The following is a 21,761-nucleotide window of genomic DNA, read 5'->3' as shown; positions in this document are numbered from 1 at the left end:
CTGGTTCAGTTTTTCATAAACAAATTACTTTTCCTTCCTTTTTTGTGTTGTTTCGCAGACTGTTCGATAGTTCATATGTATATATGTATGTACTACGTATAAGGTCAATAAACGAGCTACGAAGGTCCAGTCATAACATTTGATCAGTTTGATACCGAACCGCTGATTCTATCCAATCCCACAGTGCCTCGTCATCCCATAATGCCTTTCGCAATTTCTGCGATGACGCGTCGCGCATGCGCAGTATTCAACGCTACCGGACGAAGAGATTACGGTTGAGGGCTGATTTTACTTGGATTACACAGACTATTAAACAATTGATTCCGGTTTTTGCTGTCATCTGGTGTTATATCGGTGTGGGGAAACGTGTGGCTATGGCGGCAATGACACTTAATGTCTAACACCAGGTAACGTTAGCTGTGCTGTAGAGCTCGAGCAGAGTGCAATAGGAAGTGAAGCTGTGGTCATTAGCCAGCTAGCAGCAGGCGGCGGTGTCCTGGAGACAATCTACCTGACACTCACTAGACTCAAGGGTAGGGATAGATGACAAACATTCTGAATTAACCTTAATGCTTCATTTATACCTCTTTATACTGCTGTCTATCAAGATCTATGTATTTTTTATTGATTTAAACTTAATAATAATTCAATCTTCGTGCTCTTATGTGAAGCAGAAAACACAACCGTCACTTAGTTACATTTCGGAAATAAACAAACTGACCAGTCAGAAGCTGTAGCCGTTTATTTACATGTTTAACGCTTAAAAGTAACAATACAAATGACAAATTCACTATGTTGCGTATTTCTAATAGCTCTATTAAGTATGAAACATAGTCTTATTACTCATTACTGACTTATAACCATAACATTGAACTGACTTTATTAATATTTCATTATTTAATTGCATACACAATACTGTTTGGACAATGGGTGAGTAGTGAATAATGATTTTTTTTTTTAACTATGAAGAGTATGTAGAAAATAGAAAGAAAAACTTTATATATATATATGTGTGTGTGTGTGTGTGTAATATATATGTATATATATATGTGTTTAATATATATGTATATATGTGTGTGTGTGTGTATGTATATATATATATATATATATATATATATATATATATATATATATATATGACCAAAGTAAGCATGAGATCAATTTCAAAGTTCATTTGTCACTTACACAACAAAGCACAGCATGTCAAGCAGTGAAATACTTTTCTGAGTCCTTAAAGTAGAAGCACAAATAGGTTACAATAAAAAAAATACATTTGTAATTGTGTGCAATTTTAGCATAAAATATGTAATATATGTGTGTAAAAATGTGGCTGAGGTAATGGATGTTGTGCAGAATAGTCTATGCTATAGTTCTTTTTTTTTTTAAGTTTCAAAAAACAAGTCAGCTTGGTGTTACTACTTCTTTTAGTTGGCTTTACTCCACGTTTCTAGAACAACAACAAAAATCCGCTTAGCCTTTTGAGAAACAAATGAGGTGATCGGTGCTGTTGGAGTAGAAGATGTTTAAAAGAAAAAAATGTTGCATAAACGATATACAAATTTTGCCCATGATTGAACCACATTAAAGTTTATTGGCTAATTGTGTTCCTGAACCTATTTAGATAACTATATAATGTACTGGACAGGAAAGCTGCACGAAGCTCCATTGACCCATGCAGCTTTTGTTTTCACAGGTGCTTCCTTGGCTATGAGGGTCCCTGATGTCCAAGCTGGAGTGTGAACTTGACCTGTACTGACTCTTCAGTTTTACATAGCAGGCCAGAGAGATATTTTTGATGCGAGACAGAAGCCTGTTTAGCTTTTAGCCAAGCCAATTTGATGCTGGAATAATTTCAAATCCCTCCTGGGGATGGCTAAGTGAGTACCCCGGTCTGAGCCAAGGAGATTAAGATCATATTAGATTTTTAAGGGAAGCAAAGACGAACACCTGTTTGATTGAGCTGCCAAATCCGGACCATTCTGCTTTCATTGATTTTGACATCTCTTTTTTGCATAAGACTGTGTCTGTCTCTTTCCTCACGCTCTTCCACTGTGTGTGAAAAGACTCAGTCATTGCTTATCATCTTCTTTAGTATAGGGTTGCCTTCAGCATTTACGTCCTCATTCTGTGGCCTTGGATGCATGACTTTATTCATCATAGTCAACATTTCCCTTCAGCTGGGTTTAAAAAAAAAGTCAAGCTAAAGAAAGAGGGAACGTGACATAAAGTCTTTTTTACTCTCCTCTGCTGTCCTCTTTGCACTGCTTTGTTGAAACCACCATTCACTGTGATTACTTTGCCTCCTTGGCCCACTGAAAGATAGGCATTTTATAGAGAATGAAGGATTGATCCTAGCCCTGTGAGTCAAAAGGATTGCACAAGCATACGTGTACACAAACTGTGCAGCAACACAGGGCTCCCTGTTTGGGCTGCCTCTGTTTGGGCCATGTGCTGCATTTTCTCTCCCCTTTCTCAGTTCCTGTGGGTTTGAATGATTGAGGACGAGAGCCACAGGCTTGGCAGTGCTTCATTTGTATTTGACTTCGTGCTTGGCTATTGTTGCTGACCAATATCCTGACCCCTGCTCTTGAGATTGGAGCTCTGTGGTTATGCAGAGGGATAGACACGAAGTCTTGCTGACAAAGCCTGACCTTCTGGGGCAACGTGCACTTTAAAGGATTTCCATTTTTTCATCCAAGTTGTACATAGGCAATTTTTTTTTTTTTTTTTTTTTTTTTTTAAAATACCATCTGTGCTTGCTGCAATACTGTTTTCATAACAGCACAGGATGAAACTGAAAAAGCAGGTGACTGTGTGCGGTGGGGCCATCTTCTGTGTGGCTGTCTTCTCTCTTTATCTGATGTTGGATCGTGTCCAGCATGACCCAGGCAGAAGACAGAATGGGGGAAACTTCCCAAGGGTAAGAATAGAAGCCTTTATTTGTAACATATACATTACAGAACATTGAACTACTTTCTTCTCAAATCCCAACTTTAGAAGTTGGGGTGGGGTAGAACTTCTGGAAGAATGCTTAAGTGTGTGTGTGTGTGCGTGCATGTGTTTGTGTAAGTTGCAAATCAGTGTGTTTTATACAAGCAAACAAAATGTACTTCAAGTTCACCATAATCATAAAAAATGTATACATTACTCCCAAATTTGATTGAATATACAAGCTAACCCTAAATCAAGGAAGCCATGAAACTGAAATGTAATGAGCTCGCTAAGCATATAAGGTGTCAGAATATACAGTGCATTGCAGCATGCTGTGTAGCCACAGCCCTGTCAGAGTACCCATGCTGTCCTCTGTCCACTGCTAAAAACACCTAAACAAATTTAGACAGCTGATATTAGTTTTGTGTGCAATGAAGTAAGCTGTTAAAATATGGTGCTGTGGTTGTCCAAAACCCAAGGTAGCCTGGTAATGATTTTAATCATGCATCAAATTGCAATAAACAAAAAACAAAACAAAATAAACTGGCCTTTGGATTTGACATAACCAAATTTAGCGTTTAGCACTCTGTTGTAGAATTCTGTAAGACTTGTGTATGTGGTTAGTATAAAATTGTTGGTACCCTTTCATTAAAGAAAGAAAACTCACAATGGTTGCTGAAATAATTTGACACTGACAAAGCTAATAATAAATAGAAAATTACAGCTCTTTTCACAGATGTTCATTAGGATTTAGATCAGGGCTCATAGAAGGCCGCTTCAGAATAGTCCAGTGCTTTATTCTTTGCCATTATTCATAGCTTTGTGTTTCGGGTCATTATCCTGTTAGAGGACCCATGACCTGCAACTGAGACCAAACTTTCTGACACTGGGCAGCACATTTCGCTCCAGAATGCCTTGATAGTCTTGAGATTTCATTGTACTCTGCACATATTCAAGACACCCTGTGTCAGATGCAGCAAAGCAGCCCCAGAACTGAATATGTGCAACTGTAGTCACATGAACATCAAGCAGCTTAGAGATGGTTTTATAACCTTTACCTTTAACAAGTTTGTCTATAATTTTCAACTAATCTCCTGAGACAACTCTCTCCTTAGCTTTCTGTGGTCAGTGTTCAGTGTGGTTCACACCATGATACCAAAGAGCACAGTGATTACTTTCACTATTTATATAGGCAGACTGAGTGATATACAAGTTTGACCTGGCCATCATTTTTGGCCAGGTCAGTTTTTTTTTTAATGTTTCTGTTGGACCGAAATTCAAAAGCAATGCCTAATTTTCAATAGTCAATTTTCAGTAGATTTGTATTTATTATTACTTTTGTCAATTTCAGGTTATTTAAGTGACCATTGTGGGTTTTTCTTTCTTAATTTTAGTCCTCTTCCAGTCCAAAACAAAAATGATTATCTTTGAATATGATGACTGTTGGATTTTGCACGAGAAACATGAAGTTTACAATTTGAATGTTTCCCAACCGCCCCTTTATTTTCTTCCTCTTTAATCTGAGTTTTAAGGCTGTACAGTGAATAACAGACTGCCTTTAAAAAGCTACTTGCCTTGTAGAAGCTTTTGGTAATTAATGTCAAAACCAGTTTAAAAAAATCTTTTTGGTTTGTTTGTTTGTATAACTAAACCCACTACTAACACCCTTCATTGGTGGATAATAAGGACAAACCACAAACAAAACCAATAGCATAAACCATGTGATGAATCTTGAAACTAATTGCAGTGTACTTCACTACAGATAAGATATAATTAGGTTAAGCACAGTTCGAGAAACAGCTGTGCGAGTGAAAGTCCTTCTGAGGCGGTTGGAGGGGAACTTTTTAAATGTATTTATGTGCATACACATACATGCAGTATATACTGTATATACATATATGCACATGCACCTGTCTAGTTGAAATGGGGAAAAAAAAATCTATAAAATATTTAAAAAATCAGGTGTCAAGCCAAAGTTGTAGTAATTGCATTGTTTATTTGTGTGCCATATATTTATATATGCAATCTCTGTATTCCTTTACACACACCTGATAAAAGGTCAAAAGTTTTATGGTTGTTTCAGTTCTGCTTTTGGAATCTGTTGCTTAACGCTCAGTATGAAGTCTAATGAGCTGTCGTTTCTATTGAAGTAAGCTGTCATTAGGCTGCAAAACCAAAACAAACCCATCAAATAAAAAGCAAAAAAATTGTGTAGCCAAAACAAAAGTGTGTTTCATGCACAAAAAAAAGCCCCAAAACACAAATACCCAGAAGACCAGATAAAAACTGTGGTAGATCACAGAACAGTTGACCATATTCTTCAGAACAGTTGATTAGGATCAAGAACAGCTTCCATTAGGTAGCCATATATCTGTTCACATAAAAAAACAAAACAAAAAAAAAAAAACAACAACATAAAATAAATCTGATCCAGGTCAACTTTTAACAGATTAATGGGAAGAGATGTGTATGGTGAGTAACTGTGTAAGGGAGGGAACCACCTCTTCTTGTGTGGGAATGGGAACTGGCTTCATTGTATTTATTAGGTTACTGCTGACAAAAGCAGCAGGACGAATTCTCACAAATGAATGCAGTGCAGGTGGACAATTACCTGTACAAAGTCTGGCAGCACATCACCAGGAAAGAAAACCATTATCTGACTTCAGGCAATCACACTGAAAGGATTTTCAACCAAGATTTAAAAAAGACAAGTTTATTCAGTCGATGTATTTATTTATTTATTTTGAATCAGCGCCTGATTTTTTAAAAATGTTTTTTAAATAGGGGATCACATGTACAAACGTTGCTTTTGGGTGCGCCTTCAAATAGAAGCTGGGTATTTTTAACTCCAGAATACTGTGGTTGATGGCTACACTAACTTTGTAAATGTTAAATATTAAATTACCTGAATACAAGCTCGCTTTATTAAGTTCTACTGCTTATTAATTATAGATGGGCAGTATGATGACACAATAGCGATATTGTGATACAATGTGAAATAAAAAATTAAATAGTTTCTTTAATAATTTCTTTTCTATGATGTTATGGAGAGTATGATGTATTTTTATAGAATTGTGTGAGTGTGTGTGTATATATAAATATATATAACCTTTTTTAATGTTTATTATTCTAGCTTGATAAATGAAATTGTTGTATATTTTAATAGAACAAATTTAACTAATATTGTACTAATAATTATGATTGACAGGATTGTGATATATTTATTGAGTACATTGCTTTTAAGAACTGTGATTCATCTTTATGTCACCTGTCCTTACTGCCAAATATAACACACAAACTGACCACAGATGAAACTGGATCATGACCCAAACACTCCAAATGTTTGAGAACCCTTTTCAATCTCTAGGTCTCAGATCTCTAGACGGTGCATTTCTAGATTGTGATGTAGACTAAGCACTTTTGATCCCAATCTTTCCTGTAGGAAATGGGTGCATTTTGATAGTAGGTCACATGTTTTGGTCTTTCCTCCCACTTTCAGAGCCAGATTTCCGTCTTGCAGAACCGCATTCAGCAGCTGGAGCAGCTTCTGGAGGAGAACCACCAGATAATCAGCCACATTAAAGACTCTGTCCTGGAACTTACGGACACAGGTGCTATCTCCCCCAGTGGCCAACTTCCATTTCGCAGTGCGAATGGCTCCTGGGTGTTGCCTTTCGATGGCAGACCCACCTTCCTCAACATAAAACCCCAAGACTGCCAGTTTGCACTTGGCCGCCATGGCCAGAGCGACCTGCAGGCAAGTGCTTCAACGACATTAAGCTCAGTGCCCGTGTTCTGAGAGAGGCTTCTATTTAGCATGACTGTGGGAAGCAGTTTGTTGCAATATGTGTGTCATGCATTTTTAACACAAGTAAACATGGACATGCTCTTTAACTGAACTAGGAGGTGTTTTAGTAGCGGATATTAATATGAAGATTTTTAATATTAAGGGACATTTTTGTAGTAGGTTTATCTGACCATTTGCAACCTTTTCACACCACATGTAATTTACTTCAATAGTTTCTGGCTTGTCTTGTGTTAGTTCAATATGGCAGAGACATAAACAGGAAGCCATTTATTTGTTTTAACACATTCAGTATCACATAATTAGCAACAGCAAAAAGGGAGAGGCTGTGTGACACTTAGCATAGCATGGTTGAGTAAGTATGGGTGTGGATCACACCTGCACTTCTACTATTAAAATGAGATATGCATGAAGAAATTTGTCAACGCTTAAGACACTATGCAAGGAGAAAAGATTTAATGTTAAGCTGTAGTTCTTTTTTTATTTATTTGTTTGTTTCTTTGTGTGTGTAGATGCTGGATGTGTACTCTCTTCTGAGCTTTGATAATGTGGATGGAGGTGTGTGGAAGCAGGGATTTGATATCACATATGAGCCCACAGAGTGGGACAATGAACCCCTGCAAGTATTTGTGGTACCCCACTCTCATAATGACCCAGGTAGGTAAAAATGATGCTTTATTATGAGCTTTTTTTCACTTGTGTTAGATTCAAGTTAATTAAGGAAACACATTAGTACCGTTGTTCTGATGTGCAAGTATTATGCATAAGTGGCATAGTAAATACTGCCACTAAAACCATGATTCAATGTCTTTAATTAATTCAGTTTTTAATATGGAAACTGTTACACAAAATTGGATTTATTTATTTTGCTGTTGTAAGTGAAACAGGTACTCTGTAGCCCAGCGGTGTCCAATCTTATCCGGAAAGGGCTGGTGCAGGTTTTCATTGCAACCAAGCAGAAGCCACACCAGAGTCTACTAAAAGCCAAGAACAACTTATTAAACACGTGAAATCAGGTGTGGCTTCTGCTTGGTTGGAATGAAAACCTGCACCCACACCGGCCCTATCTGGATAAGATTGGACAACGCCGCTGTAGCCTATTTGCCGCACAGGTAAGCTGTAGGTAAAGTACGCCACACAGTGACATAATGCAAGCAGGCGTAGAATTGTAAGTGTACCCTTATATTATATAGTGTACCCTTTAATGTCTGTGGTGGAACAGAAATTCTACACTACTGAATTTTTTTTAACAATATACTCTCTTTTGGACCAAAGTGTTATGCTTAATTTCAGTCAAATTAGTGTTCATTTGGGGCAACTGGCTGCTGGGTACTCATTTGTGTACTTTGTTACTTGAAGCAATGTCCAACAGTACTCTTGGAAATGTACCTTTATTTGTTGTTGGTTTCAGTCATATGAAAATATAGGTTGAAAACATCCACTGATGATCACTATTGTCCCTTTTACCCAGGTTGGGTCAAAACCTTTGATAAATATTATTTTGACCAGACACAACATATTTTAAACAACATGGTGGTCAAGCTTGCAGAGGACCCTCGTAGGAAATTCATCTGGTCTGAGATATCCTACTTTGTTAAGTGGTGGGAGAGTGCAGACACTCAAAAACAGGAGGCAATGCGCAAGTAAGTGGTACCTAAGTGACCTTGTAAATGGGTGTTTTTCTGATGTTTTACTAATGTTATCTGTGTTTTAAAATATATTTTCTAGATTGATCCTGGGAGGGCAGATGGAAATTGTGACAGGCGGATGGGTAATGACAGATGAAGCCAACAGTCACTACTTTGCCATGATTGACCAGCTTATTGAAGGGCATCAGTGGATGGAAAAACACTTGGGTATGTGGAGTAACAGATGTTTAAAGAACAATGTGGTAGCTAGTGTTCTGTAAATGTTTTGCTTGATGTACAGCTAGAGATTTGTTTTGCCAAGGCCTTTGCTGGCCTGTGTTTTTATGTTTGTGTGTGTGTGTGTGTGTGTGTGTGTGTGTGTGTGTGTGTGTGTTCATGTTCAGGTGTGACTCCTCGCTCAGGGTGGGCTGTTGACCCTTTTGGCCACAGTGCCACCATGCCTTACTTACTGAAGAAAGCCAAACTGACCAGTATGCTGATTCAGAGGGTCCACTACTCTGTTAAGAAGCATTTTTCCTCCACACAGAACCTGGAATTCATGTGGAGACAGGCTTGGGGTGAGATCTCCTACCTGATTAAATCCACACTACCAAATCTTTTTTTTTTTTTTTTTTTTTTTAAAAAGAAGAGCAAATTAAAACCCCAACCCATACCTGTTTGAAAGTCTTTCAGTTAATATTTTAAATAATTAATTATCAAGGTAGTTCTGTCTTTTAAAGGAGAAAATCTATGCATGAGCAATATTAAGAAACTTCATTTGAGCTTGGTTAATATCAGTAATGCTTTAGCTTTTGTCCGAATAAAAATTGGAGGTGATCAGTCATCATTTGAATAGACTCGTATGAAAGGAAAAACATTTCAAATGTACTGCAATAGTTCCCCTACAGCTAATATGACTCATACTCCTATGCTAACACTTTAATTAAGAAGGTCAAGCCACAGGCTGCTTTATAGCAGAGACATAAATACTCTGTCTAAGCTGTAAGGTGTTTTTATAGACAGGAATAGAAATGAACCAACACATGGAAATTTTAAATGGATTCAACTGATAGCGTAAAATTAATTATACACTGCTCAAAAAAAATGCAAGGAACAATTATCATCATGACATAACAGCAGGTCAGTTAAACATAATGGATATTAATCTGTCCAATTAAGGGAGCATGAGTTATTGTGAATCGGTTTCACCTGCTTTGGTGCAGATGAAATTGACAGTAGGTGCACTGGAGAGGCAACAGCAAGACAACCCTTAAAAAAGGAAATGGCTTTGTAAACCACAGACAGTTGCTCTATCCTGACAGATTTCTCTCTAGTTTTGTTTGGGTCTTTGCCAAAACTTTAGGCAGTACAATCCGGTTTGACAGGAAGTTCAGCTCCTCCAAGATGGCACATTCATGCATGCCATCGTAAGATGGTTTGGTGTGTCTTCAAGCACAGTTTCAAGAGCATGGAGGATATACTGGGAGATAGGTCGTGGAAGGAGAAGAGCTGGACAGGGCCGCAGAAGGGCAACAATCCAGCAGCGAACCAGTGTCTCCTACTTTGTGCATGAAGGAACAGGAGGAACACTGCCAGATACCCAAGAAAATGAGTTCCAGCAGCATATTAGTATGCATGTTTCTGACCATACTATCTGACTTCTACATCCAACTAGGATGTACATTATTTGCGAAGTACCCCAGAATTGGCAGGTCCACCATTGGAGCCCCATTTTCTTCACGGAAGTACACAATGAGCATGTGACAGACATGAAAGAGTATGGTGGTGCGGTGGTGACCTGCAACATTATCCAGTATGACCAATTTGGCGCTGTCAGGGATGTCTGAATATCCTTGGCAGGTTACACAGCTGTGTTGATGCTTTTGGTTACCATTCACCATTGCCACATTATTTTGGTCCCAGTGAATTATACAATGTACATAATTAAAGATACTTAACTTATATCATTCCTTTATTAAGATTCAGTGTGTGATTTAAGTGTTCCCTTCAATTTTTGAGCAGTGTATTTTCATGACCTTTACTTAGTAATTGAATGCAAATCCAGGATTATTGTTCATCCTCAACACATTTTAATCTGCAATCCATTTAAAGGCCATGACAGGCCCCAAATACTTATCACATTAATTTTTTTCTTCTGTAATAGATCCTCAGTCAGGCACAGACCTATTCTGCCACATGATGCCCTTTTACAGCTATGATGTGCCACATACATGTGGCCCTGACCCAAAGATCTGCTGTCAGTTTGACTTTAAAAGACTACCAGGCAGCAGAATCAACTGCCCCTGGAAGGTGCCCCCACAGGCCATCTCTGAGGCTAATGTAGCCGAAAGGTAATACCCTAACACTGTCTCTGAAACACAGTGTAGTTTCTTTATCAATTTATTGTCCATATTATATTACTCTTTAGTCCACGTTGCTGTAAGCTGAAAGAACACCGTTAAATCACTTGTTTACTTTTTTCTGTATTCCAGGGTTCGAACACTTTTAGACCAGTATCGCAAGAAGTCTAAGCTTTTCCGTAGTAAAGTTCTGCTGGTACCATTGGGAGATGATTTCCGGTACGATAAAGCCCTAGAGTGGGACCAACAATATATCAACTACCAGAAGCTTTTTGATTACATGAACTCCCACCCCGAATTGCATGTTCAGGTAAGTACAGTATTTATTCTGACGCAACTATAGGTATAGTACTTGAGTGCATATTTTCTTGCATTAGATATTAAAATGGACTTTCTTTTCTTTTCTTTTCTTCTATTTTCTTTCTTTCTTTCTTTCTTATTGGGGTTTATAGAGTTAATTTGTTTTTGGTAATTAACCTTATTTGCTGTTTTGAGTAGACTCTGCAGTTGATAGTGGACTTCTCTGTTTTTAGGCCCAGTTTGGCACACTTACGGACTACTTCAACGCTCTATATAAGGCTAATGGGGTGGGGCAGGGGATGAGACCACCTGGTTACCCTGTACTGAGTGGAGATTTCTTTGCTTATGCTGACCGTGAGGATCATTACTGGAGTGGCTACTACACATCTAGACCTTTCTACAAAAATCTAGATCGTGTGCTTGAATCCCATCTTAGGTTAGTCCAGAATTTGTGTTTAATCACATCCTGTGCTCAAAGTCAGTGTATGAGAAGTCTCTTTTTACTTTATTTATTTATTTATTTATTTATTTATTTATTTATTTATTTATTTATTTAGGCCCCGTTACAGTCATGCTGCCAAATTTGCACAAAACAACAAGAATCAACTAATGGTTATTGAATTTAGTGATTTAATTACTGTTTTGGCTAGCACTGTTATAGTTGGCAGGATGGAATTTGTATTCCCAGGTGACCTAAAACATTTGTTGTTTATTCCTTTGCCTACTTGTCTGGCATAATGCGTTGTGAACCTGTGCTCATAATTATCACTTCCTTAAAGCTGTTATTGGTGAATGGTAATGAAAGCTTCTAGAGTTATTTCCCATTGCTGTTGCTTAGGCTGGCAGTAGCTTCCTAAGCAAAGGCTTGATGTGGTGTTTCACAGCACCATAAGCAGTACAATGTATGCTAGGATTTTTTCTTTTAACATAAGCAATAAATGCTGGTCCCTGCTGCAGGCACAAAGCTGATGTAGCAAACATTTAGCAGCTAGTAGGTGTAGCAGTTTATTGAAATGTCTAGTGCTATGTTTCAGGGGGGCAGAGATTCTCTACAGTTTGGCTGTTGCACATGCGCGCCATGCAGGAATGGAAGGCCGCTATCCCATCTCAGACTACACTCTTTTGACAGATGCTAGACGCAACGTTGGCCTCTTTCAGCATCATGATGCCATCACCGGCACTGCCAAGGAGGCAGTTGTCATAGATTACGGCACCAGGTCACAATTAATGAGACCTTAAAAATTAAATCATATCATATCTTATATGTACCATATAACCACAATGTCACCTGTTTTCATCTTTGTTGTGCTGTTTCTCATGCAGGTTATTGCGCTCACTTGTTGGCTTGAAAAGAGTGATCATTAATGCAGCACACTTCCTCATAATGAAAAATAAAGATGTTTATCGCTTCTACCAGACTGAGCCCTTCTTGGAAACGGTAAAGAGAGCAAGCATAACCCTGTTTATGTAAACAATTTCGCAAAAGTCATTTAAAAAGAATGCTCTTTTTTGATTTTGGGGGTTTGTGTGTGCCTGGGTGTGTTTGTGCATATAGGATGACAGGCGTGCCACACAGGACTCTTTACCCCAACGCACTTTGATTGAATTGGACGCCTCCTCTGCCAGGTATGCAAACCGTTTATAGTGACTGCTCAGACCGTCAATATTCTCCAAGGATTTTCAAACCTTTAAGCAGACATAGCAGTGGCACTTCATGTTACTCATTTTTTTTTTAAACTATATTTTGACAAACTGTATATATCCAAAGTGGAAAATGGAATGGAAAATGATAAAAGGATTTAAAAAGATCTCCTAAGCAGTGGCTTCCTAATATTCTGTTTGAGTCAGTGCAGTGTAGGGTTAGTCCATGAGCCAGTATAAAATGCAAAAGCAATAGTCCCTTTGACAGGTTAATAAATAGCCAGCTTTAACTGAAAGGACCTCATGAAGGTACTGCATGCACTCTTATCTCCAGACATTGTGTAATCAATCACCAAGAGATAGCTTTTATGTCTCTCTCGCTCAGGTACCTTGTGCTGTTTAACCCTGTGGAGCAGGAGCGTCTGTGTGTGGTCACTGTACTGGTGAACTCAGTACGGGTTCGAGTGCGCACTGAGGATGGCCAGACCCTACCAGTACAGCTCAGTGCACAGTGGAGTTCAGCTTTGCAGATGGATGGAGAAGTCTACCAGGTGTGTGTGTGTGTGTATGTGTAAATGAATAAGTAAGTGTGTGTGTGCGCATGTTGTGTGCACATGCATGTGCGCATGAGTGTACTAAAATCAGTGACCCTTTTCTTCACTCAGTACCCTGTTAATGTCAATGTAGACTTTATACCTTTTGCAGCCAGTCACTGCAAGCCTGATGGCAGGAACAACTGTTATTGGTTTAAAAAAAAGGGGGGGGGGGGGGTTACTGCCCCTTCAGTTAAATATTATCTCAAGATTCTCATCTTGTGCTGTACTTAGAAATTTAACTAAAACCTGATTTCTCTCTGAATCCTGTTTAATCCTATTTTAATTTATTGTTTAAGTAGTTTTAAAATGATGTAAATAATATTTAAATATTTTTTTAAATAAAAAAAACAATAACAAAAAACAAGTGTAATGATTTGTGAGTTGCATTTTGTGTGTGACAGTAGATGTTCAGACTTGTCTGATTCACTTTTGCTGTTCTGTTCTCCTGTTGTCTCTTGCAGGCTTCCTTCATGGCCCGACTCCCTCCACTGGGATTGGCTGTGTTCCATTTGTATGACTCGACTGACTCTCCCATGACTTTTCACTCTGATACATTGCTAAGGGTTCCAGGGAGGAGTCAGAGTGTGCAAAGTATGGATCCCCTTCCTGTGCATTCTTTGGTGGCTGATTCGCTGCCCTTTTACATCAGGACCCAGTCTCTCACACTGGGCTTTTCTGGCACCACAGGCCTATTGGAGGTGAGCCAGCAATCCAGTGGGGCTTCAGTCATAAATGTCTAGTACAGTGTTAACACCAGTGTAAAACTTATGCTATAGACCCTAGTGAGTTTCATGCCAGATTTTGAAATGAAGCACTTAGGATGTACGTTTTTTATTGAGGATATCCTAACTGTAAATGAAGGGCAGGCTCGACCTTGTAACTACAGATGATGGCAGGTATCATGAAGGGACATTGACGGTGATTTGTCTAGCACTGAAGCAGTCTACATGGTATTAAAGACAATCCAAATGCAAATTCATATGTCAGTGTGATTAACAGATCAAATTTGAATAAAATGCTGATGCTTTCATACATGAGAACAGGCATCAAATTGTTCACATCAAAATATTTTTGGCAGAAGGACATGTGCTTATGAATCACAGAATGTGTATACGATTTTACATTTTGAGTATCAAGTCGACTCAGCACTTATCTAGTGCATTATAACAGTGTGTCCATGACTTTATAACATCTAAAAGAAAATGTTTCACATTTAAGTGTTTAGAATTGTATTTATAATAATGCATGTGATGACCTTTGCAAACGTCATCATTAGTAGTTATGATCTTTATACTGATTTGTCAATAGCAGTACAGTGAAGGCAGTTATTGTTTGGTGTAAAATTTTACTCATGGATAATGTTTATTTATTTTTGTTGCATGTCTTGGAAATATGTTCAGATTTAAGATTATTTGTGAATATTGCTCCTGAGTTGGTAGGGATTTTCTTTACAGACCTGACTTTAGAAATTATTGGTAGCAAGTGGAATATTGACACTTTGCATGGATCTTTATAGCCTGCAAGCATTGTACGTTTTATAGCTTGCAAGCATTTTTAAATGCAGGACAGCCGGTATGTTTAAGAAAGGATGTGTTAAACTGTCTTATTTAAAAATATTTGAGCTGCATGTCAGAAAAATCTATACAGAAATGATAGTTTGTGTCAGTGTCCTTGTTTGTGGAGGTAGTCAGTTTAATAAATAACTACAAAGTACACACACAGGATAATTGTGTTTGCATTTCACTTCTCTGCTTTGATGCTTTAAATCCTTTCTGCAACTATAAAACCATCGGATTATATACATGATGGTTACCTCGATGGCCTGTGTCATAAGACACATTAATGCTTAATCTTCTGCATTTACACATCTGTATCTGTATCTCTAAGGACCCCTTTAACTTCTTAGTATCGCATCTGTTCCTGCTCCGCAGCAATTGAGTTAAATCAGTAAGCAGTGAAAATATTGGTTTGTAGGCTGAGTGAGTATGAGAAACATTATTGATAAAATTGATGAGATTTTTTTGCTTCATCTTGTTTGTACCTGGTCTTCTGTGTGCTATCAGAGTATCCACCGTAAAGATGACCCTCAGGAGGTGAGGGTGCAAATCCAATTCCTCACCTACGGGACTCGGGCTTCCAAGGACAAGAGTGGAGCATACCTCTTCATACCGGATGGCATTGCCGTGGTAATCAGTCTTACTTGCAATTGATTTATTAGAGAGCTTAGAAGGATGTAATAAAGGACTTTTTATATTGGAGGTGACAATTCCTTGTCCATCGTTTATTTTCATTAAGAGACAGACAAGAAAAGATTCACAGGTTCAGTGGCAAGCATACTCAACCTTGAAAAACGACAAGAAGATAAAAACACACCTCCTGCCTTAAAGTTCCAAAGTCCTCATCTGTTGAGACTGCTAATTAATTTGCAGTTTTTATTTATCTGTTTATCTATCAATCTATGTACTCATATACATACACACATTCTGATGCACATAAAAAGGCAAATTCTGCAAATTACATCCGGTAAAATCATGTTGTATATCCTTTTTTTTTTTTTTTTTGTCTCTTAGCCATACGTGCAGAAAGAAACTCCAACTGTGCGTGTTGTGGAGGGTCCTCTGTTTTCTGAGGTGGTCACATATTACCAGCACTTCCAGCAAACAGTCCGCATACACAACATACCAGGTACCCAGACACAAGCCCTATATCCTTCCTGCATACATGCACATAATAGCATTATTCAGGTTCTTCTTAACGTTTATGTATTGCATGCCTCAGGTGTAGATGGTCTGTCTCTGGACATCACCACCATGGTGGACATCAGGGACCAGAATAATAAAGAGCTGGCCATGCGTTTAGTCACTGACATCCAGAGTGAGGACAAATTCTACACAGACCTCAATGGTTTACAGGTTAGCTTTCATTCATTCCTTCAAAGTGCATTCAGTTGCTCCTCTGTTTACTGTAAATCTACCCTCTGTCAAAAGCATCATTCACTGGCACTGAAATAATAGAAATAATGATTTTTTTTCCTCCTTGCCAAAATATTTTTGTGCAAACTTTAATCACATCCAGTACCCTAATCAAGCCTTTTTTTGTCTAGACTTTTATCGGTACACATAAATTTTCTTTAATTAAAATAGCCAATTTGATCGTATTTTTATAAGCAGTGTTTAAACCCCAGGAGTCTTTTCACTGAATGGTCCATTTATTATAGGTTATAAGCCCATGATTTAACAATAGCTACGTTTCCACAGTGATTGGACCTGACGAGAACTAACGAACCTTTTTAAGAACTGTCCCAAATTTTCACTGGTTTATGAGCTGAGCAAATGCGCATAATCAGATGTTCCTAATGGATTTCTTTTATTCACAGGGTACACATAATTACAACGCTCAATAGTTTTACAAATGTTTCTTTCCTCCTCTGATTTTCACTGATTCAGTGTTGCAGTACCTAATTTAGCCTCCCCCTCTCCAATAAATCTATTCAGCCGCCTTGCACGGGTCAAATTTTAAACTAAATGATTTTCACGCATACAACTTAAGCTCCCAGAGTTACTGTCATGGTAACAATAGTCTATTTCCATGGCCATGGTATTGCTGGTTCTTTATTTAAAACAAGCAGAAGCATGATCTAACCAAGAATCCAGCGAGCCAAGAACTGCATCTTGTCTGTGAATGAGCTCTAATTGTAATGTAACTCTCAGATCCAGCCACGCAGGTACTTCCAGAAGTTACCACTGCAGGCCAATTTCTACCCCATGCCCACCATGGCCTACATACAGGACAGCCAGTACCGCCTGACCTTGCACACGGCCCAGGCCCTCGGAGTCACCAGCCTTGCCAGTGGTCAGTACACTGGCTTTCTCAGCCCAGAGTTTCTGTACATTGTTCACTGTGTAGGATATGGTGATAGTCTGAATGTGACCTTGTGTTGTCCCTCTTGCACATCCTTCACAGGTCAGTTGGAGGTGATTATGGACCGTAGATTGATGCAGGATGATAACAGGGGTCTTGGACAAGGTCTGAAGGATAATAAGAGGACCGCTAACCGCTTCCGGCTCCTGTTAGAGAGGAGATCCAGTGGCAGCAGGGTGAGTAAAAAGAGTTCTCTGCCATTAGATGGCACCCTCTTCATGCTCCTGTGGCTGAAGTGAGGGCATTTATTCTAAGGCAGGTGTGCTAGTGGGTGTGCTTATTTAAAACCAGTGCTTCATCCATTGAATTCCTTGCACTTTCTTTGAAGCAGTCATACACACAGGACTGATGGCTCATTTGCCTGGTGGGTATGAGCGGGAAATATATATCCAAGATCATTTACATTTAAGTGACTCTGTGGTTCACTTGGACCTGGTATTGTCTCTGTATTTTTTTTATGCTTCAGCTGGCTCTCGTTTTGTGTCATTCTCTTCAGTTTCCATGGATTGCTCTCCTCTCATTTTCTTTCTCAATCACTTCCTTTTTATTGCATGCAGCTTGTGGGTTCTTATGCCAAAATCAGCCACATGATAAGTAAAGTCATCGCTCATGTTTTAGGAGACAGCAAGAAAGAGGTAATCTTACTACAGCAGCATAGGAGCTGTGATGTTTCTAGCTTTAGGTGAATAGATTACACTTCTCTGTAAATACCGTAGCTGCTTCTGTTCTGTGTCCCATGTCTGGTTAATTATTCTGTCTACCCCAATCTCAATATTTCAGTGTTTCTATACATAAGCAGTTGCAGAATGCCAGTATACTGTAACAATTGAGACATTTGAGCTGAAATATTAGTAAAGGTATAATGCTGTTTCTACAGTATGGCCGTATTTAGTGAAGAGCTTCCACTTTGCATGCTGTAGGCTTACTGCAGTCTATATGTTTCCACAGACTGTTGACAGTGGACCAGTCAGCTTCCCCTCTTTGCTAAGTCACTTGACTTCTACCATTTTGAACCATGAGGTGCTGGCATTGCCAGTCATTCCAAAGAAACGTGGCATTCCCCTTCTCCGCACCTTTTCCCCACTGGCCACAGCCCTTCCCTGTGACGTCCATCTGCTTAACCTCAGGAGCATCCAGAGCCAGGTAACTTGTGCATTACAGAAATACTGTAGCTGTTTTAAACATGAAACAACTTTAATTTTCTATCTAAAATCAAGTTGCTTAAAATCCAGCATAAACTTCCAAACATGTACATTTTCTTAGATGAAGTTTAATTTCTGAGTTTTTATTAATTGTTTTGTGGTTTCATGGTTATGGCTTTTAGTAATATTGTGCTTTATGGCTGTTTTCCAGGACCCTAACTCTCCCTCCCCGCACACTGCTCTCCTGTTGCATCGGCTGGGTCTAGACTGTGGCCTCGAGATTCAGAACCCTGGGTTCAACTGCACTACCACGCAGGGCAAGGTAAGTCCCTGCAACAAGAACCATATCTGATTCAAAGATATCATTTTTTTTTTGCCATATTCATATTTATCATTTAAATCCCTAGAAGGATTTTCATCCTAATCTGTAACTGTCATTTCTGTAATGTGTGTATGTGTGTGTGTGTGAGAAAGAGAAGGTTTTGTGGTGAGACAGAATTTGATTCAGTTTCCATTTGATTTTATCTAACTTTTCATCACTGAGACAGGATGTGTGGTTACTTACACATTCCCTACAGCAGAGTTTCCCAACCCTCGTTCTTGGTCCACATTTTCAGGAAGGGCTTCTTATCTATGCTTAGAACAGGAAACATTTATGTGTAGGACATGGGGGTTCTTCAGGATCAGGGTTGAACTTGTGCCATAGGTTTTTTTTTGTAGCCACAGGCAGTCTGTCTGACAAACTAAAAAAGTCTCCCACTAGAATGGGTTTCACATTAAATTATTGTCTGAGCTTAAGAACTACCTTTAGACTTCAATTATATCTGTTTCAAGAAAATAGTTATAGATTCATTTCTCAGTACAGAGAAATGCACTGTAATGATAATTGTTGATGTATATATTGTAACTTAATTTTATGTAAAGTTGCTTTGAGACAATGTGAATTGTTAAAAGTGCTATACAAATAAATGGAATTGAAATTAGAAATGTATACATTAATTTCTGTACAACTGTACATGTTGGAGAAAGGTTAAATTGATATTAGGTTTAAAAAACACTGGAGTAATTTTTTTTTATTATTATTAAGAGTAAGCTAATATTAAAGCCTGCTTTTATGAAATTTTATTAAATCCTAATAAGGATGGTTTTCCCCACCACAGTACCAACTTGAGTAATTTCCTGAATTCTTTATGCTCTATGCCTGCTTGTGTCTGATAAGAGTGTTCTTTGCTTCTAGCTGGCCGTGTCAGGGCTGTTCCGAGGTCTGGACCTGCAGTTGTTGCAGCCTATGTCGCTGACGTTGATGTACTCTGAGCCTCCACTCTCCAATAACTCTGTTATCACTCTGGAGCCCATGGAGCTTTCTACCTTTAAGCTCAAACTGCACTAAGGCCTTGTGACACCAGCACAGCCTGCAAACAACAGTGCAGAAAGACAGCACATGCCCACAGTCTCTCTCTCTCTCTCTCTCTCTCTCTCTCTCTGTCTGTCTCTCTCTTTCTCTGACTGGGGGATGAGGATCATGAACAAACTATACCAACATGGATGCTGATGCCCCTCTAAAATACTTTTCTAATGGGAAATTTCAGCACTAGTTACACTTCTGTAGCTGTCCCAGAACTGAAAGACTGGAGAATATGAAGATGTTTAATTTTTTTCCCCCTAAATTTGCTTAAATTCAAATCAACAGAATGACTAATGATCATATGCGTTTTATTAGACACGGATGCTTGGACATCGTTTGACTCTTGTACGTGCATTATCTTTGTTTTCCTGGCTGGAACCACTGACACTTTGTCTTCTTCTCCCTTTTTGTTTTATCTGCCTCTCTTGTGGAACTTCTTAGGCGATGTAGCCTATTGTACCTAATTGTCTTTGGCTCTTCATAAACTAGTGGGACTGAGTGCAATATGTGATGCTTCTCTAGGGGTAGTGGGTTTATTTTTATTCTCCATTCTGCAGAAGATTTGCTTGAAATTTTGTCATTGACCTGTTTTTTTGTTAATTCAGATTTGTTTATTCTGATTTTACTGCCTGCCATAGTTGCATGTTTATGTGAATGTCTGCTCTCTCACTCTGGCAGCTTTTCACAACAGTTTTCTATCCCTAATCTGCTAGTAAGTGGTCTGATTTGAGTTGTCCCTTTTTCAGTGTTGTCATGAGTGTAGCAATTGATGACAACAACTTTTGTCTTTTTTTTGGGGTTCCTGAAAATGCTGCTCCCTCCCAAATTACCTTACTGTTACGTACATTTATTTCCCCCTGGGCCCAAGTGTTGATGTCTGCTAAGGATGGTTTAGTGTACTATAAAATATGCAGTATACAATACCTCGTATATTTTACATATGAGCATTGAGATGTGCAATATATTACTGTGGTGATTGATATACGAATGCGTGTGGCACACGGGCTAGATAATAAGGCGAGATTATGGCACTGTTTACCATCATGCATGTACCGTAGTAAGCCAGTGAAGTTTATGACTGATTGTAGATCAGTATTCTAACTGATCTAAGCATAAACTTTAACTCCTATCACTGTGTGTTTGGAGATCAGTGATTTTAACAGTGATAGGACTGGGCTGAGGAAAAGCCTGGGCACATTAATGTATTGTAAAGATCCATTCCAGTGCTGTTTGTTCATAGTGTCTCTTTTGTCCTGGTCATCCACTTGACTCTGTAACTGTTTATCGTTCAGTGCGAATGTATCACAACTGCCAGGAGGAAGGTGTCTGTAAAAGCCAAAACTGTTTCCTGTTTTAATTCCTACTTCTGTTTTTGTCATCCCTACTGTGTTCCCTGAAATGGCTCACCCTCATAGAGACTCACCTATGATTTACTGTGAGAAATGAATGCTCTGAAAGAAACTATGCTGGTGGAGAAGAGGTTAGTAGCACTCATGAAACCTCTGAGCATGAGCTGTCATTGTTGCTTTTATCCACACAATATAAAAACTTCTGACTTGGTCAGCTAATCTAAAAGAGCAGAATTAAAGAGAGGCTGGTGATATTTAGGAACAGTTTTGTGTCAAACATCCAGTTGAGAAATTGACTATTGACTGATTACAAGAGGCCCTTACAGTATATAACTTAAATAACTAATGTATAATTTAATTTGCCCACCAAAATGCTAGAGCACATTTTATATATATATATATATGTGTGTGTGTGTGTGTGTATATATATATATATATATAATTACATACACACACACAAACTACTCGTGTCACTGCCACCCTGTACCTCTATACCTCCTTGCCTATTTACCCTACAAAACATGTTCTTACTTTTGGACATTTGTGTCTAACTACTTCTCATTTGTGTAGTATGATGTGAACAGAAGATTTTTTTTTGTCTTATGTAGAGACTGAAATCTTTTGTTTCTTCTTTTGTGTCCATTCCTTTCTGGAAGGATGTTAATGTGAAATGAAGAAATGCA

General features: G+C 38.5%; 1 protein-coding gene across 4 annotated transcripts; it reads left to right on the top strand.

The window, feature by feature from the left end:
* The first annotated feature begins 228 nt into the window (after window positions 1-228).
* On the top strand, window positions 229-21,075 carry man2a2 (mannosidase, alpha, class 2A, member 2). Of its 4 annotated transcripts, none has more exons than XM_027173166.2 (24): window positions 229-407; window positions 1,694-2,920; window positions 6,431-6,688; window positions 7,249-7,393; window positions 8,208-8,379; window positions 8,465-8,592; window positions 8,769-8,942; window positions 10,529-10,715; window positions 10,857-11,034; window positions 11,258-11,460; window positions 12,059-12,241; window positions 12,348-12,462; window positions 12,580-12,650; window positions 13,051-13,216; window positions 13,723-13,959; window positions 15,325-15,447; window positions 15,832-15,946; window positions 16,040-16,173; window positions 16,972-17,113; window positions 17,225-17,358; window positions 17,740-17,817; window positions 18,131-18,325; window positions 18,536-18,646; window positions 19,562-21,075. In XM_027173166.2, the coding sequence occupies exons 2-24, from the start codon at window positions 2,789-2,791 to the stop codon at window positions 19,712-19,714; spliced, it is 3,534 nt and encodes a 1,177-aa protein (XP_027028967.2). In that variant the 5' UTR covers window positions 229-407; window positions 1,694-2,788; the 3' UTR covers window positions 19,715-21,075. The 4 variants fall into 4 exon arrangements, with proteins under 4 accessions (XP_027028967.2, XP_047675366.1, XP_047675367.1 ...); XM_047819410.1 differs by having other exon boundaries at window positions 229-533; XM_047819411.1 differs by having other exon boundaries at window positions 229-533; window positions 1,679-2,920.
* Window positions 21,076-21,761: the final 686 nt, after the last annotated feature.

The sequence above is a fragment of the Tachysurus fulvidraco genome, chromosome 10 (genome assembly GCF_022655615.1).
Source record: "Tachysurus fulvidraco isolate hzauxx_2018 chromosome 10, HZAU_PFXX_2.0, whole genome shotgun sequence".
Lineage (NCBI taxonomy): Eukaryota > Metazoa > Chordata > Actinopteri > Siluriformes > Bagridae > Tachysurus > Tachysurus fulvidraco.
The sequence above is the reverse complement of the archived record's forward strand: the minus strand, read 5'-3'. Positions and strand labels throughout refer to the sequence as shown.